A 15801-nucleotide genomic window follows, 5' to 3' on the forward strand; every position below is an offset into this window, starting at 1 on the left:
GGTGGTCTCTTTAATAGGTTACCGTGTTAACAGCTGTCATCCATTAATTTTACCATCTTAATTGGATCCTTTTAGATGTTCAGCCAACTGGTCAGGCACACAGTGCGAGAGGCCAGCTCCCAAGAGCAGCAAGTCTGACAATATCAGTACAAGTAAGTGCTTCAGATTAATTACTACAGCTTGTAAAATATTGTTAAATTTGAAAACGATAAACTGGTGATATTTTAGTATGTGAGCATATGAAGTGATGTGCTGCAAATTACTTTATTTTAATGGCAAGGATTTTGCTCTTATTTCTCATCTTTGATTGACATAAAACATTTTGGATTACTGTCAAACTATGGCATTCCTTATATGCCCACTTCTTTAAATCCAGCATGAATTTTTCTTAGAAAAAGCAGTATCAAATGACAAATACTTGGTGAAATTCATTCCTGTGGAGAGACTCAGCACAAGACTTATGACCACTGAAGTCGCACTTAAAGCCACAAAATAAGGTTCATAGGCTTTGCATTTGTTCTTCCTGCACAATGGTGTAATTTACATACCATGATAATCATCCTGCAAGTGAGAATTTTTCCTTTAAATAAAATTAATACACACGCAGATTAAGCAGAAGAAAATAGTATTACAATAATATTGGCACTCAAGAGCTTGTCTACATGCACATTTAGTTTGCAGCAGGTGTGGAGGGGTGTTAATTTACCCCACACTAGCCTGCCACATGCTAACTGTCCATGTAGACCCTGCTGCTGTGTCCAAAAGTTTGTTAGTGCACTTTAATCTGCTCCCATTTCAAATGGCATAGATCAAAGCACCCTAACAAATGGCTAATGAGCATCAACCGAGTCCATGTGAAAAATTAATGCATGGAATCATAGACTATCAGGGTTGGAAGAGACCTCAGGGGTCATCTAGTCCAACCTCCTGCTTAAAGCAGGACTAATCCCCAACTATATTTTTTTTTTGCCCCACATCCCTAAATGCCCCCCCGCCCAAGGATTGGGCTCACAACCCTGGGTTTAGTAGGCCAATGCTCAAACCATTGAGCTATCCCTCTCCCTGCAGGGTGTACTGCAGGGTAGATTCACTCACAAGCTTCCCACAAACTAAATATTCACAAAGACAAGCCCTTAAACTGAAGAAATGAGCTGCAATGTTTTCAGTATGCGGGTGACACCCAGTTTTACATCTGTGTTACAACGAATCCAGCGGGAGCAGTAGAACTAATTGTTCACCATTTAAATGAGCAAGTAGCTGACTGCAACTCAGTCTAGACAACACAAATAATGCTAATTGGGGGAAGAAAAATTGGTAGAACTTATATTAGCACCTCTTACTGAGGGAGCACATATGCCATTGTAAAACAATTGCTCAACTCTGATGTGCTGTTAGATCCTACATTGATCCTGGAAGCCAAGGTAGTAGCTGCCTGGGAAGAGTGTAACCTTTTCTCTCCAATGTGTGCCTTGCCACAATTGTCCATGCCTTTGGCTCTCACGATTAGATTGCTGTAATGCCATTTTCTTGGGGACCATACAGAAGCTGAAGCTAGTGAAGAATGGTCCTCAAGAAATACATTGAATTAATGCTCTGTGATCTACCCTGGCTTTCAATAATCTTCCAGGTAGAATTCAAGGGCATAATGGGAAGTTCTTTGTTGATATTGTGATTTTTAATATGCGGGAGAGCTACTCAGAGAACTTCAGCGTTTTTACAAATATAAACAAAATATATTGCCTATAATATTTTATCTTTTTACAAGGGATGTGTTGAAATTTTAAAGAAAATGTGTGACCTTCACAATGAGAGTGCGTAAAGTGTAATAATAGGCTTGAAGGGATACTTTCATTGCAATAGTATCTGTAATCCAAAAGTGTTTATAACAATTTTTTCTTTGTTTGCTAAATAGCAAGCACAGAGTTTTGAAATGCAGGTATCATGGATGAAAACATTCAGAATATATGTAACAACACCTGTGTTGCCTTTTTCATTGTCAATATTTAACCTTCCAATCACTGTCCTCTTATTAGAAGGGTAAACTAAACTATACCTTTTAGTTTTGTTTTTAGCAACTTTACCTAGTATGGAAATTGTTAGACTTTAACTAGTGTATTCAACATTATTTCTCTGCTGCAGGAAGCATTGCAATCATTGTTCCTCTTGTTCTCTTGGTGACTTTGATCACTACTCTGGTAATTGGTCTACTTCTCTGTAAAAGAAAACGAAGGTAAGTCATTTCATATTACTGTGCTTAAATTATGTGTGGACTAAAAAAGAAAAATTAGAAATGGGGAGAAACACAAATATTTTAATGTCTAGAAGCTGTATCACAAACATCAGACACTTATCTCATATAAAAATGTGCTAGGTGCTGCACAGAAACATCAGAATATACAATTCCTTCCCCAGAGGCCTTATAGTTTGTGAGCCCAACCCTGCAAGGACTCTACACAAGTGAATAATTGTACTCATATAATTAGTCTCATTAACTCCTGTGTATTTTGGTCTAATTTCGGTTGTTGGGTTTAGTGTGTGAGTGCTGGGTAGTGCTGGTGGTCTATACAGGAGGTCAGACTAGATGATCTGGTAGTCACTTCTGGCCTTAAACTCTCTGAGTGAACAGAATTACTCGTGTGTAAATGTTTGCAGGATCAGGCCCTAAAGAACTTTCTTCTAAATATAGCTTACTCTAATTCACTTACATTTGATTAATATTGTGATTTTACATAATATGTTATAGTGGAAGTGTAATCAACTTAAAAAATATAATAGAATATGTTAACATACTAGAAATTTAAAGATTCACAAACTCATCCTTAGCCCAGGTAACATTAATAGCTATATATTTTTCCCCAAAACTTAACATGAAATTCTTGTTGAGTATTTTCAAATGTAAATCCTAGAGACTAGACACATTCCCTATAACAGGAACACATATGTGGATGAAAAGTTAAGAATCAAACTTAAATAAAATTGCCCTTTCTAATAAACCGTGTGTTTTTGCAAAGGTTACGTCTTCATTTTTTACAATGGTTTATTTCTGGTTTGCACCTCATGTCAAAAGATTTTCAGATTTAGATGCTTTTGTATATTTGGACAATACCAGGCTTTTTCCTCATCAACAAAACTTACATAGCAGATAGTTCTGACAGAGAGCTGTAAAGAAATAAATAATTACATATAGTATCTTCTAAGTTGAATAACATAAATCTCCGTGAGTGAAACAATCAGAATTATCTGCTAGAAACCAATCTACTTCATGTAAAATAATAAAAAACCATATTTTCTTTTTACATCACTTACCTTGTTTCTCTCATATTTTTCTTAACACTTAAAACATTAATGTTATATGAAAGAAAAAAATGAAAGTATTGTACACATTAATCAGTGGAGAACAGTAAGCCAGTATATGATTGTTTACCTAATGCATATGAAGATGTACCTGTTGACCACCTTACAACTTTCTCTTGATAGACTGATTTGAATCCTTTTTCTTTCAATTTTAAGTTTGTGGGTTTAAAATTTCATTAGCACTCACAGGAAAATAATTGAACACTAAAACAAATTGTTCTTTTTATCATCATATATTATATGCCTGTTTTAAAGGATCCAGTATTTAGTAAGATGGTGCAAATATAGACAGTTAAACTGATAGGCCCACTTTTAAGCCCACATTTTCAAATGTGGACGTTGATCTTAATTTCTCAGATTGAGACACATTGGGCCTATTTTTCAGAAGTGTTGCGGTGCCATAACTCTACCTGAAAACAATAAGTGGTTCAAACGCTCAGCATCTTTCAAAATCAGAGCCTACATGTCTCCAACTGGGCATCCAAAAATTGAAGGGCCAAAATCAGTGACCACTTTTGAAAATTTGGGCCTCTGTCTGCAACTTCTGTGATCTATCTGATGATGAGCTGAGATACAATGAGAAGCATGAAAGCAACAATTCTAGAAATGAATTGAAATGCATAGCTATCTAATGATTTGTGTGACATCAATTGCTGTAAGTGTTTAGGCTAAACCCCCGAGTTTAAATAGTGATAGAGAAACTAGTTTGGCTAAAATTAATACCTTAAAATACCTCTTCCTAATTTAATTTTTTTATTTGAAAATGTTTGCTTAACTTTTCTTCCCTGTTGAAGAGAGACCTAAAAGTCTTAAGAGACACTATTGTTTAACAGCTAAACAGTACAATAAGATACATGTTTTAAAAATCTTCCTGGAAGTGGATTTTTCTGTTCCACTATGTTTTGGGGAAATAGAAAGACACTCTCACATGTCAGCTTGGATTTAAGATAATGAAGTGTTTCCTTAACTTAGAAAAGATAACTCAACCATTATCAGCCCCTAAGTCCCATTCCCATTGTTCTGTCACAATTCAGTAGAGTCTCCTGTCTAAAAATGACATCTCTAAACCAGGGCTTTCAACTCCTGCAGCTAAAAAATCACTCACTTATTTCCTTACCAACGAACATAATTGGATTCACCCATTGGAGAACCTCAGATCTGTACTCAATTTTAAAGATGTTCCCCCAGATATAAACCAATTTAAAAGTTTAGCCTGCCGTCTCTCACTTTGCACCTATGTTTGGGATACTCGAGCAAAGCTTTTCAATAACTAACAATAGGGACTCCAGCCAGTTAAGTTTTGACAGACACATAACTTCCATAATGAAGCCATACCTTAGTTTTTCCCAAGGTAAGTGCACCTGAAGCTGCCCCCAAATAAGCAAGCAGATGACTCCGCTAACTGTACCAGGAAAGATAGAAACATTATCACTCCTCTTGTGTTCCTCAAGAGTCAAAAGCAGAGGAAACTGTGCACTGATGGACTCTGCCTTCTTTTAATCGCTGAAAAAATCTTGTAATGAATTTATGAAGCTTTCCCTGGGAACTAGGGTGAATTTGACCATACTGAGGGGGAACGTCAGGGCCACAACAAGTGGCCCAGGGCATTGCATGAATCCACACAACAAGCCCACTTAGAAGAGTAGTAACAGGCAACTTCCCCAATGTGCCCCAGCTGCACAGGTGCTCAAAGTGCCACTTCGTTTGGAGCAAAAATTTCACCATCCCTTTGATTTCCTGATAGACCCTCTAGGCAAGGCTCCGTTATTTTTCTGAGATATTTAGCTGTTAAATAATATTTGTGGTAGGTATCATCCTTGGAGTGACTTGAAAATACTAGTTCCCTTTGTTTATGTATTCTAGGACAAAAACTATCCGAAGACAACCAATGATAAATGGAGGAATCAATGTAGAAATTGGTAATCCATCATACAATATGTATGAGCTGGGCCATGATCACAATGAAGGGGGATTTTTAGATCCAGATTTCACAATAAATCCAGAAAAGGTAACATTGTTTTTACAATGGCAAAATAGGGTTTATTTTATGTGTTGAAATGAATAGCTTTAAATCTAATTTGTGTGATTTTTCTCTCAAATGAAGACTTATTTATAATGGCATGTATTTTGGTTTGTCTATTAATGCTGTATGGTGAACATGAGTCAAGTAAAGTTTATTTAGTGAAAACATTACAGATATTATGCATTTACTGTTTTGCACCCCAATATTTATTGATGGATATTCTTTTGCGGTGCTCTGTTTTTTTTCTAGATGTTAAACTAAAACTGAACTGAAAATTGAGAGAGGCTGTATCAGAGACCCTTTTGAACAAACTGAAGTACAAGATCATTATTTAAATCTTCTTTATCTAAATTCCAGATATTTTGTGGACCTACTGAATGATACACTATGTTATGTATTTACTAGCTCTTATGCCTTGCAAATGTCAAGATGTTGCATTTGTAAATCTGAGCCTAGTTTGTTGAAAATCATGGTTACTTCCAAAAACATAAGCCATTCAGAGGCCTGGTAGAATAGATGTACTACATCAAAAAAGAACATTATCATTTTACTCTCTGTTATGTCATTTCTAGGAGCACTGCTCTTCAATGGTAGAAATTCTAAGTGATGTGACATTGGATGGATAGGGTAATGGTGCAATAACTTTCTTAGAGCTATCAGTAATCAGATGCATCGTATGGGGCAGCTATCATTCTATGGCACATTTGACAAAGCAATAACTGGCTTACTGTTAGCTCTATGAATGTCACCACATTGTCACCCAGTCAATGTGCAGCATACCACAGGGAAGCTGAATATAAAGTATATCCACTGGCTCTTAGGCAAGTTGAATAACTGTATCATGACTGATTAAGCCTGAATGTAATATTTGACAGAAAATGCTGTGCTGATCTCGTGCTGAATAATAAGAATAATCCAAACTAAAGCAAGCTTGTAGTTAAAGTTTTAAAGCCAATTTTTATTGTAGAAGACTAGGTGTTGTTTTTAATCAGAGCACTGCTTATTAAACAATATGTCAACCTGCAAATGGAAAATTCATTATTATTAGCACAGAAACTAAAATACTCTGTTTATACGCAGGCTAGATATATAAGGGGAGGGTCCACTGCATTCAAGCTTCCCCACACAGCATCGCCAATCTACCTAAACTCTGATTTGAAAGGACCACTAACTGCAGGGGTGAGAAATGATCATTCACTTCCCATGCTCATTCCATCACATCCCCTCTCTGAGCAAAGTTTGCACATTATGTTAGAATAGCACCATTTTTGTTCGTGTTTTTCATTAGTAAGAAATTATTTACAAACAGAAATAAAATTTCTATTTGTTATTACAAGTGCCTCTACATATCTATTTCATCTTTACTTGTCATGATAGCATGATCTAAAATGTAAAATTGAAAATATATTGCTTTATTTTATAAACATAAGTAAGTTATACCTTTTGTAAAGCTATATAAAAATGAAACCAAACACAAAAATACCAGATAGTGATAGGCATTTAATGCAACTTATCACAGTGAAATAAGATTCAAAAGTAAATGAAATTCTGTCCTATTATTTTAAGGGGAATTTGATATGCATTAAGTTGAACAATTTCTGTAAATCTTTACAAGTTATTAATGGATTGTTTAAATTTCAATCAAGTTTATTGCAAATGACAGCTAAGTTAACAAAATATTTAGCTTTGTTTCAGTAAACCAGAGTTTGTATATAATATAGCACAATATCTTTAAAAGATTATTAAAAAATTTAAAACAATTAAAAGAGAAGGACATTCATATGCTTGATTCACCTTCATATAAGAAAAAATATGTGTTCATCCTTGTCTCATTTGCATTACTGTATGATCGTAATGTGTTTTTGATGTAACTGAAATTCAGTTTATTTGGTCTGCTTTAAAAAACACAATATTGTCCAGAGGAGGCAACATGACTCATGGATAGGAGAACAAGAGTATAATTCCAGCCCTGAGATTGACTGAAATTACTTTAGTCAAATCACTCAAATCACTTTACTTTTCTGTACATCACTTTTCTCCACTGCATAATAATAATAATATTTACCTCATACAGGTATTAAGGTATTGTTTATACTGTACTTTGATATTTCCAGATGAGACAATATAAATGCTAAGTATGATTCTTATTTTATTTGTGGTATTGGCAATCAAATGAAAACTATCAATTTAAACAAAAACTACATTTCTGTGTCATCTGGAACTCCTGTAGTCATTACTGGGGAAGTGAAGATCTCTGGTCATTGGGATTGCACAGGTATAATTGAAGGTAGATTTTGCCCCTAGAAATTACTACAGCAGCTGGTAATATATTTATGTTCCATTAATATAGAAGTAGGAGTTTTTTGTTTTGTTCTTTTCAATGTGACTTACCTCTTTCTGTGTGACAGGGAAGTGTAGAACACTAGACAGTTAGATAATTATTTGTAATGGCAAGATAAGCAGCTCCTGGCTAATCTAAGTTACTATGATTGCTGCAGTGAGCCAGGCCATGGGAAATCCTGGCTTCTTATTTGACTAGGGGGTACAGAGAAATGAGGATTTTAAACCTTTGCTCTCTCTTGTTGGGCAAAAGGGCAGTGGAGCAAGCTAAGTAATACAAGTCTAGGTGCTACAGAGAACAGGAAACATTGTGATCTGTGAGGAATTAGGCACCCTTCCTCACAAAGTTGAGAAATCAGATGGGATAGCAAAGGCCTTTGTTGAGATAACTGAGCCATAATGGGTCATAAAAGAGCAAGTTCACACCCACAACTTACACACTTCCATATTTGTAGTGGTAGTTCAGTATTTTTATCATGTGTTCTTTGTATTTCCAGAGCACCTAGGAGCCCTAGGCATGGACCAGGACCTCACTGTGCTAGGTGCTGTACAAACATAGAACAAAAAGCTGGTCCTTGCCTCCAGGAGCCTACCATCTAAGTAAAAGACAAAAGATATCTGATACAGATGGCTAGGGGAGTACAAGGCAAAAATGAGACAATATTGGTGATTGGGAGTGGTCACAGCTCACGAGCAGCCTGACCACTGTCAAGCTGTTTATAGGCATCATGGCAAAGGAGGGTTTTGAGGAGAGATTTGAAGCTAGATAATGAGTAGACTTGGCAGAATTAGATTTTGTAAAAAACAAACAATTTCAACAGATAATATCAAATTTTTAAGCTTTTTTAGTTTTATCCATTTAGTTGCCAAAAGTATGGGGGTTTAAGCATTTTTCCTATTTTTATCAATTTACATTTTCACAGTTGTGAGAAATTATAAGGGGGCTTTTGGACAATTATTGTTTAATGGCAATAAAATGTGATTCAAAAAGTTAAAGCTTTATAACCATTACAACATAAATGTTCAACATCACATATCAAAATACTCAAAGTAAATATCCTTAAATCAAATCCAGTAAGTTTTCAAGCAGCACTTTTTTTAGTTTGCCCATCTGTAATTTTCAGTGATCTATGGAAATATTTTTTTATCTGTTTATGCATGTATGGTGACAACATTTGCCAATAAAAATCTAACCCTTCTAAGCCTAACACTGTGGTAATTTTGCAGATATTTTTAGGCACTGTCTCCCATGCAGGAGTGATAGCCTGTGAGAAAGCACAAAGGTGCTTGTTTGAAAACATAGCATATATACTTAAGTGCTTTGCAGAATAGGGATGGACTTAAGCACGTTTACATCCCGTTGACCTGGACTTTGGTTCAGTCCATAAACTAGCAAAATTATTGATATTGAGAAATTACTTTTATATTTACAGATACTACAATAACAGTTATGATCTCTTATTTAAGTTACGATATGATTAGCAAATTTGGTCAAATTGTACTGTATACTTGGTTTTCCAAAATGTGGGCAGGTGGTATATGGAGTCTGTTGGTTACAGATTGTCTGGCTGTACCGAAAGAAGGACAGGAGACATTTGACATGGGTATAATCAGGCTACAATTTTATTATAAGGTGTCTGGGACTACCCAGCAGATAAAAGTGTACGGTGCAGGCAACTCCATGTTTATTCTGTAATTACCCATGGGGCTTTCACCAGCTCCCCCTCTTTTCCATTCAGGTCTCTCCAGCAAATCTTACCAGACACTCCCCTCATGGGAGGGTTAAAGTGGGCTATAAGAATGGGGGTTTGGTTCCCTGCGGTACTAATCGTCAGAGTCCCCACTGTCTCCCATTCGTTCCCTTAAGGAACACCTCTTTTTAAGTCCTATTCCAAGCCATTTATCCGGTCACTGTATGGAGTACCTGCACTGGACATCCGCCACATGGAAGCACCAGCAAGTAGAGCTGCCTAGCTAGCCATATCCTCCTCCACTTGTGGAATTACTCTTTCATGCCTGCTTTTCCCTACCCGGACCAGAGGAAGGGGGGAATTACTCCCTTTCCCAATTTCTTACTCTTCTGTTTCCACGTGGAGCAATGCTGTGCTGAAGTACTGTGTTCCCTCTTGCTTCATGTAAAAGGCAGGCTTCAGGCACAGAACTGCCCTATTTAAACCCTGCGTTCCCAGGGGATGAGTCAGTGACCCTTTTGCAGCAGTTTTCATCTCTCCCTTCCCCCCCACTCCTCCAGCCATAAAACACAGTTCCCTTCATTTGGCCTGCCAGCTAAATACCCACTCTCATTTCCCTTCTTTCCCCCGCCCCCCTTAAAGGTGCAGGGTGGTCATTCCTACAGATCTTAACTTCCTGGTAAGATTTACAGAAGCTCAGGTAAACATTAAACATGTTCCATTATGCTTTTATGTATGTCTGTTCTCCCTTTGTTTTAACAATACAATTTTCATTAATAAAAATAGTTGTTAATCTAAATCGCATACTGCATATTTATCTTTTTTCCACAGCCAACGAATTACTCCAATCCAGTGTATGCAAAGTTATATATGGATGGGCAAAACTGTCGAAACTCATTAGCAAGTGTTGATGAAAGAAAAGAACTCCTTCCAAAGAAAACAGATATTGGGATAAGGGAGACTGTGGCATAATCTTCTGTTACCTTTTATACTCTGTATAAATGTATAAAGTATAAGGATTACTTTTCTATGTACCCAACAGTATTATAATTGTTTTGGCATCAGCTTTTACCTCTGTTTTTTTGTTTGGTTGATTGTTTTCTGGGTTTTTCTTTTGCTGATGACTTTTGACTGACCATTTGTAACATATTTTTATGAAAAAGAAACTGCACTACAGTACAATTTACAACAATGCTGCTGATACACCTTTGAATTTGTTAAAATTAAAAACAACATTTGTTTGTAGTGTGAATACGAGCAATCTATTTTGTATGAACTTTTTTGGTTCTACTTAATCAATGAAGATGATATCTGCACCTTTTGATTATATAGTCTGAAAACTGTAGTACAGTGTGTAAATTTGTTTGTTTTAAATGGTGGAAGAATGATTGAATGGTCTACTCTCTTTGTGCCCATTAGAATTTCACTCCAGATCCTGTTAAAAATAGATCACTTTTCTTCACAAATCAAACATAACTTGCTTTTAAATTTAGTGTTAGGTTGCCAAGAAGTAAACAAGACTACGGAATCAAAACATCTAGTGATCTGCATGAACACAAATGAGTGTTTCAGAAATTCAGTGATTGTACATGATATACTAAACATATATACCATGTAAACAACCTTGTATTTAGTAAAACCTTATAGACCATGGAAATACATCTTGAAAGTTGAAAGACCTTACTTGCTGTGGGAGAAGGCCTATGAATTCCAGCAGTCCTGTAGTACAGTAGCCACCCTAGAGCACAAGAGGGCATTGCCTACACATGTATTATATGTTTATTCACTCAATCACATGCAATATTTGTGGATGATCAATCCCTTATCACACACCAAGCAGTAGAACAAAAATAAAATGTAAGCACACTCATTGATAACAGTATTCTGATTTACCCAGTAAGAAAAAAAATCATCCTTGCCCAGATACATTAAATTCAAAAATAGCAGTTTATACTAATGATGATAGTCTATGATACCGCTGATCGATATTATATATTACTGAAACGTATTTCAGACCAATTGTGAATTAATTTTAATATTTTTGGGTAAAATGTCAAAACCCCATTATCAAAAGTGGAGAGTATCAATGTAATTGGTTTCCAGTACTTTCTCTGGTACTGGTTTATTTTATGTAGTTGTGAAGAATAAAAACAAAAAAAAAATTCCACTTGCCTTTTTGAATTTTGACAGAAATAAGTAGTACGATTTCTTTAAGTTGTAAAAAGAACTGAAATATTTTATACATAACTTTAAAGGCACAATATACTGATGTACACACGTACTGTGGAGGGCTTTTTGTTCCTCTGCTAAACATGATTGACTTTTACCTGTCATAATATATTAACCTAACAGATTAAATATGTTTGTGGTTGCTCTTTATTCCCTTTGTACAAGTATTACAAAAAAACCCTGCTGTTTTATAAAAGATTTTTGTTGTACTATGTGCATGCATACTACCTATTTCTAAACTTTGCCATATTGAGGCCTTTATAAACTCTTGATTTATGTAATATTAGTGCAGATTTGCTTGAAACGATGTTATGCATATCATAAACTTTTTCAGGTTCTTGTTTAAGTACATTTTTTAAATTGAACAGTATTTTTCATTTTGGTTATAATAGTCATTTTGCCTATGTTTCTACAATGAAGTGTGAAATACTTTATAAAAAAATTGTTGACTGACTTATTTAAATGAAGTTCTACATATTTAATTCATTGTGTTGGGTAATTTTCAAAGTTAGGACATACAGTTATACAGGCAATATAAAAACCACAAGGAAAGGAAATTAAAGAGAAGTAAGAAAATATATTATGCAGGAAGTAAAATGGTTAAGTTCAGTTAAAAAAGCCAGACAGTTTCTGCTCATTATAAAACCTCTATCTTAAAGGTTCTGCAATGGTGTATAAGTGTTAATAACTCAGAAGGCGTGTGTCCATATATTTTATTTCACTGAACATTTTAAACCCTACTTTTTCTTTTATAGAATCATTGAAGAAATATGTATATTCAGGTAAAATTTAAGATGTGTAAATATCATCCGGTGAATGTCAGTAAGCAAAAAATTTCTGATGAATATCAGTCTAAAGTGCTCAGTCCTGCTCCTATTGAAGTCAATGGGACCAGGATTTGGCCCTAGACTTTTGCATCAGTGTTTCTGCTGTGGAACATGAGCTGCTGTTTCCATAGATATGATTGCTAGTCTTATCGAAAGGCAGACTCAACCAAATTTCTATTGGTGGGTGTCCATGTAACATAAATTTGCAAGTGAAAACATCTCTCTAATAGTGATCTAATTCAGCTTAGCCGATAGAGTACCCAATGTTTCTGCACATAATGAGACAGATTCTGATCTTGTTTACACCACTATAAAATAGTAACTTTATTCATTTCATGAGGGATGCCTGCTCAGTTGACTTTAGTTGATATTCCAGATTTATTCTGTTGTAACGCAAATCAGAATTTGGCCCTGTGCCTGGAAGAAAGACTTTAAACCAGATCCTCAGCTAAGAGCAGAGTGGCAAAGATGGATGTAGACTACCTTTACATCCTCTTGAGTTTGGGGCCAGCTGCATCTTAATGCAACTTAGAACAATTTCAGGAATTTTCCAAGTTGTATCCGGCTGTAACAAATCCCCCAATGGGACTTGTCAGCCACCATAGATCACCAGAGTGCAGTGGCACCCCAGTCATGCCCCCTGCTAAACCTTCAGGGTCACCTTGGGATTCCCTTTACAGAAGTGAAATTCCTAAATTTTCCAGCTGCCAAAGCAGCTCAGGATATAGGCATGGCAGGCAAAGGGATGAGAATGTTGCTCATAGTGTATATATTAATCTACACTAAAATCATTTGGTCTATATATTTATTGGGGCAGGAAATTATTTTTAGTATTGGATGTTACCAAAACGTATTCTTAAAATCTCCACATTTGCTAAGCCCTGACTGTTGTTAAATGCTTCTATGAGACGTAACTACTGATTCTGTGCATTATGCATACGATTTTAGGAGCTTTTACTATATGTGATTCATGACAGAAAATGAGAAATTGTATTGTACCAGCAACTAGCAAATTTTAAGGCAAATATTTACTATCCATTTGCAATGAAGTGTAAGGAACTACAAACTATACACAAGTGGTGGGAGGTGGAATCAAGTTATATACACATTCAAGAACTATGCCATTGGTAAGAGGGAACTGGATGGCAAATACATCCGCTCCATCCTTTATACACTCAGCTATACCAAGAGGGCTGAACCTATGGACACACCTTTTGAAAAGAATTCCAATCTCCGTTACTTGGGGTGCATGCACACTAGAAGTGGAATTCATGTGGATAAACCCTTGAAGAAGAACTACATGTTTCATGTTACAGTGCAGCACCAAACTTTCATTCTGTAGTTTATAACATAAAAATAAACAAGAGTTAAATAAGCACGCTACCTATTTGTACTTAGTTCTCGTCTAACTCCCTAGGGACTTCAGAGGTTTCAATGAAAGAGACAATGGCATCCTCAAAACTCTGAGGGAGACTCCTGGTGAAATACTGGCCCTGTTGGAGCCAGTGACAAAACTCCCACTGACTTCAACGGTGCCAGGATTTCACCCATTATCTTTGCTGATAGCTAACTTCAGGGGTCGGCAACCTTTCAGAAGTGGTGTGCCGAGTCTTCATTTATTCACTCGAATTTAAGGTTTCACGTGCCAGTAATACATTTTTATGTTTTTAGAAGATCTCTTTCTATAAGTCTATAATGTATAACTAAATTACTGTTGTATGTAAAGTAAATAAGGTTTTTAAAATGTTTAAGAAACTTCATTAAAATTAAATTAAAATGCAGAGCCCCCCGGACTGGTGACCAGGACCCGGGCAGTGTGAGTGCTGCTGAAAATCAGCTCGCGTGCCACCTTTGGCACACGTGCCATAGGTTGCCTTTCCCTACTATACTTCAATTTGAGTTTTTCATTCTCTTGGTGAGGCTTAACTACGATGGTGTCGCTGAGAGATATGTTAACAGGATTCTAACACACAAGTGTATTCTATCCTCATCCGGTGGCTGTCAGTGAATACAGTGCATAATTGGGTTGTACTCAATTTTTTGAGCTCCCTTCTGGTCCACATATATTTCCATTCATAGGAATTATTATCATTTTATTATTTAAATCCTCAAATAATTTCTTTAATTTTGCAATATTTTTAAATACATTTTTGGTGATTTTTTTTAACTTTTTGGCCAACTGCAGATCTGGAATGATAAATGTCATGTCAAATATTTATGCTATGGATTTCACACTACTTTTGAGTCAGTTTTTTAGAGAAAATTTTGACAATTATGTCCCAGCTCTCATAGTGCCAGAGAGGTGATTGGTAGTTTAAAGATGCAATGTCTCTGCCTGTCTTTCAGAATATGATTGTATGATTTTTGACTAGGCACTTGAAAATTACTTACAACCAGAATGTTTTTTAAAAGCAAAGCACAATTTTAGTTTACATTTTGTGTTAGCATGAAAATTAATATTTAAGTGATTGTAGGATGATTATTCTGAAGAAATCTAACTATTCTGATCTTCTTTAAAGTCCTAGGAGTCAAAACAATTTGTTCCTCTTACTTGTATTTTCTTGGATAGCACTTCCATTTGATTAATTATTCTGTCGCCCTTTGCTTTATCTTGTTTCATGTACTGAAGGGAGGTAACTTTTTTTTATTTTTTTCATGGACAAGAATGAAATACAACATTTCAAAAACTGCTTAATTTAAGCCTTCTTTGACTTACAACACCCTCTGTTTTATTTGACAATGAGGTTATTCTACTTGAAATTAAAATATTAATGTAGCTTTCAGTCATGTGTACTAAAACATCTTTATAAATATTTGAAAATAAGCTGTTCAATGGTCTCTGCAAGACAGGAGGCTGGCCTATGACAGCCAATTAATTATCACAATCAAAGGAACTCTAGACAAAGTACCCTCACTATTAATTTGAAGGCTAATTAAAATTTGTGTCCCATAAACGTCACTTGACTCCCAGTTATGATTAAATAGGCAAGGTCATTAGAACACCACAAATGGTAGAACCAAAAGCAATCTCCTAGTACAGCAGCAACAGATAAAGCGTGTTGTCATGTTTTGAAGGGCTGGACAGGAAATATGGATTAAAGTTCATCGTTCCCACTGTGAAGTGTGAAGGACCGACAGGACACCAACAATTTCTGGCCTCACTGCTATATATTTAGTGCAGCTCTTGACTCAGTGCTTCCAAGATTGAAACTCACTGGACTGTTAAAGTTGCACATGGGCCCTATGTAAATATCATCTGCACAAGTTTAAGAATATCTGTCAAACTGCATAACTGCTGTAATCATGTACTATGCAGTGTTGTTGTACATGTGAGGTA

General features: G+C 35.8%; 1 protein-coding gene across 1 annotated transcript in view; it reads left to right on the top strand.

Moving 5' to 3' along the window:
• LRP1B (LDL receptor related protein 1B) overlaps window positions 1–12035 on the top strand; it is a 1355016-nt gene extending 1342981 nt beyond the window's left edge. Inside the window, 5 exon segments of the mRNA XM_075069829.1 lie at window positions 76–152; window positions 2140–2230; window positions 5218–5362; window positions 6458–6556; window positions 10240–12035. Coding sequence (XP_074925930.1) covers window positions 76–152; window positions 2140–2230; window positions 5218–5362; window positions 6458–6556; window positions 10240–10380 — 553 coding nt within the window. The 3' untranslated portion in view covers window positions 10381–12035.
• The last annotated feature ends 3766 nt before the right edge of the window (window positions 12036–15801 follow it).

The sequence above is a fragment of the Chelonoidis abingdonii genome, chromosome 10 (assembly GCF_003597395.2).
Source record: "Chelonoidis abingdonii isolate Lonesome George chromosome 10, CheloAbing_2.0, whole genome shotgun sequence".
Lineage (NCBI taxonomy): Eukaryota > Metazoa > Chordata > Testudines > Testudinidae > Chelonoidis > Chelonoidis abingdonii.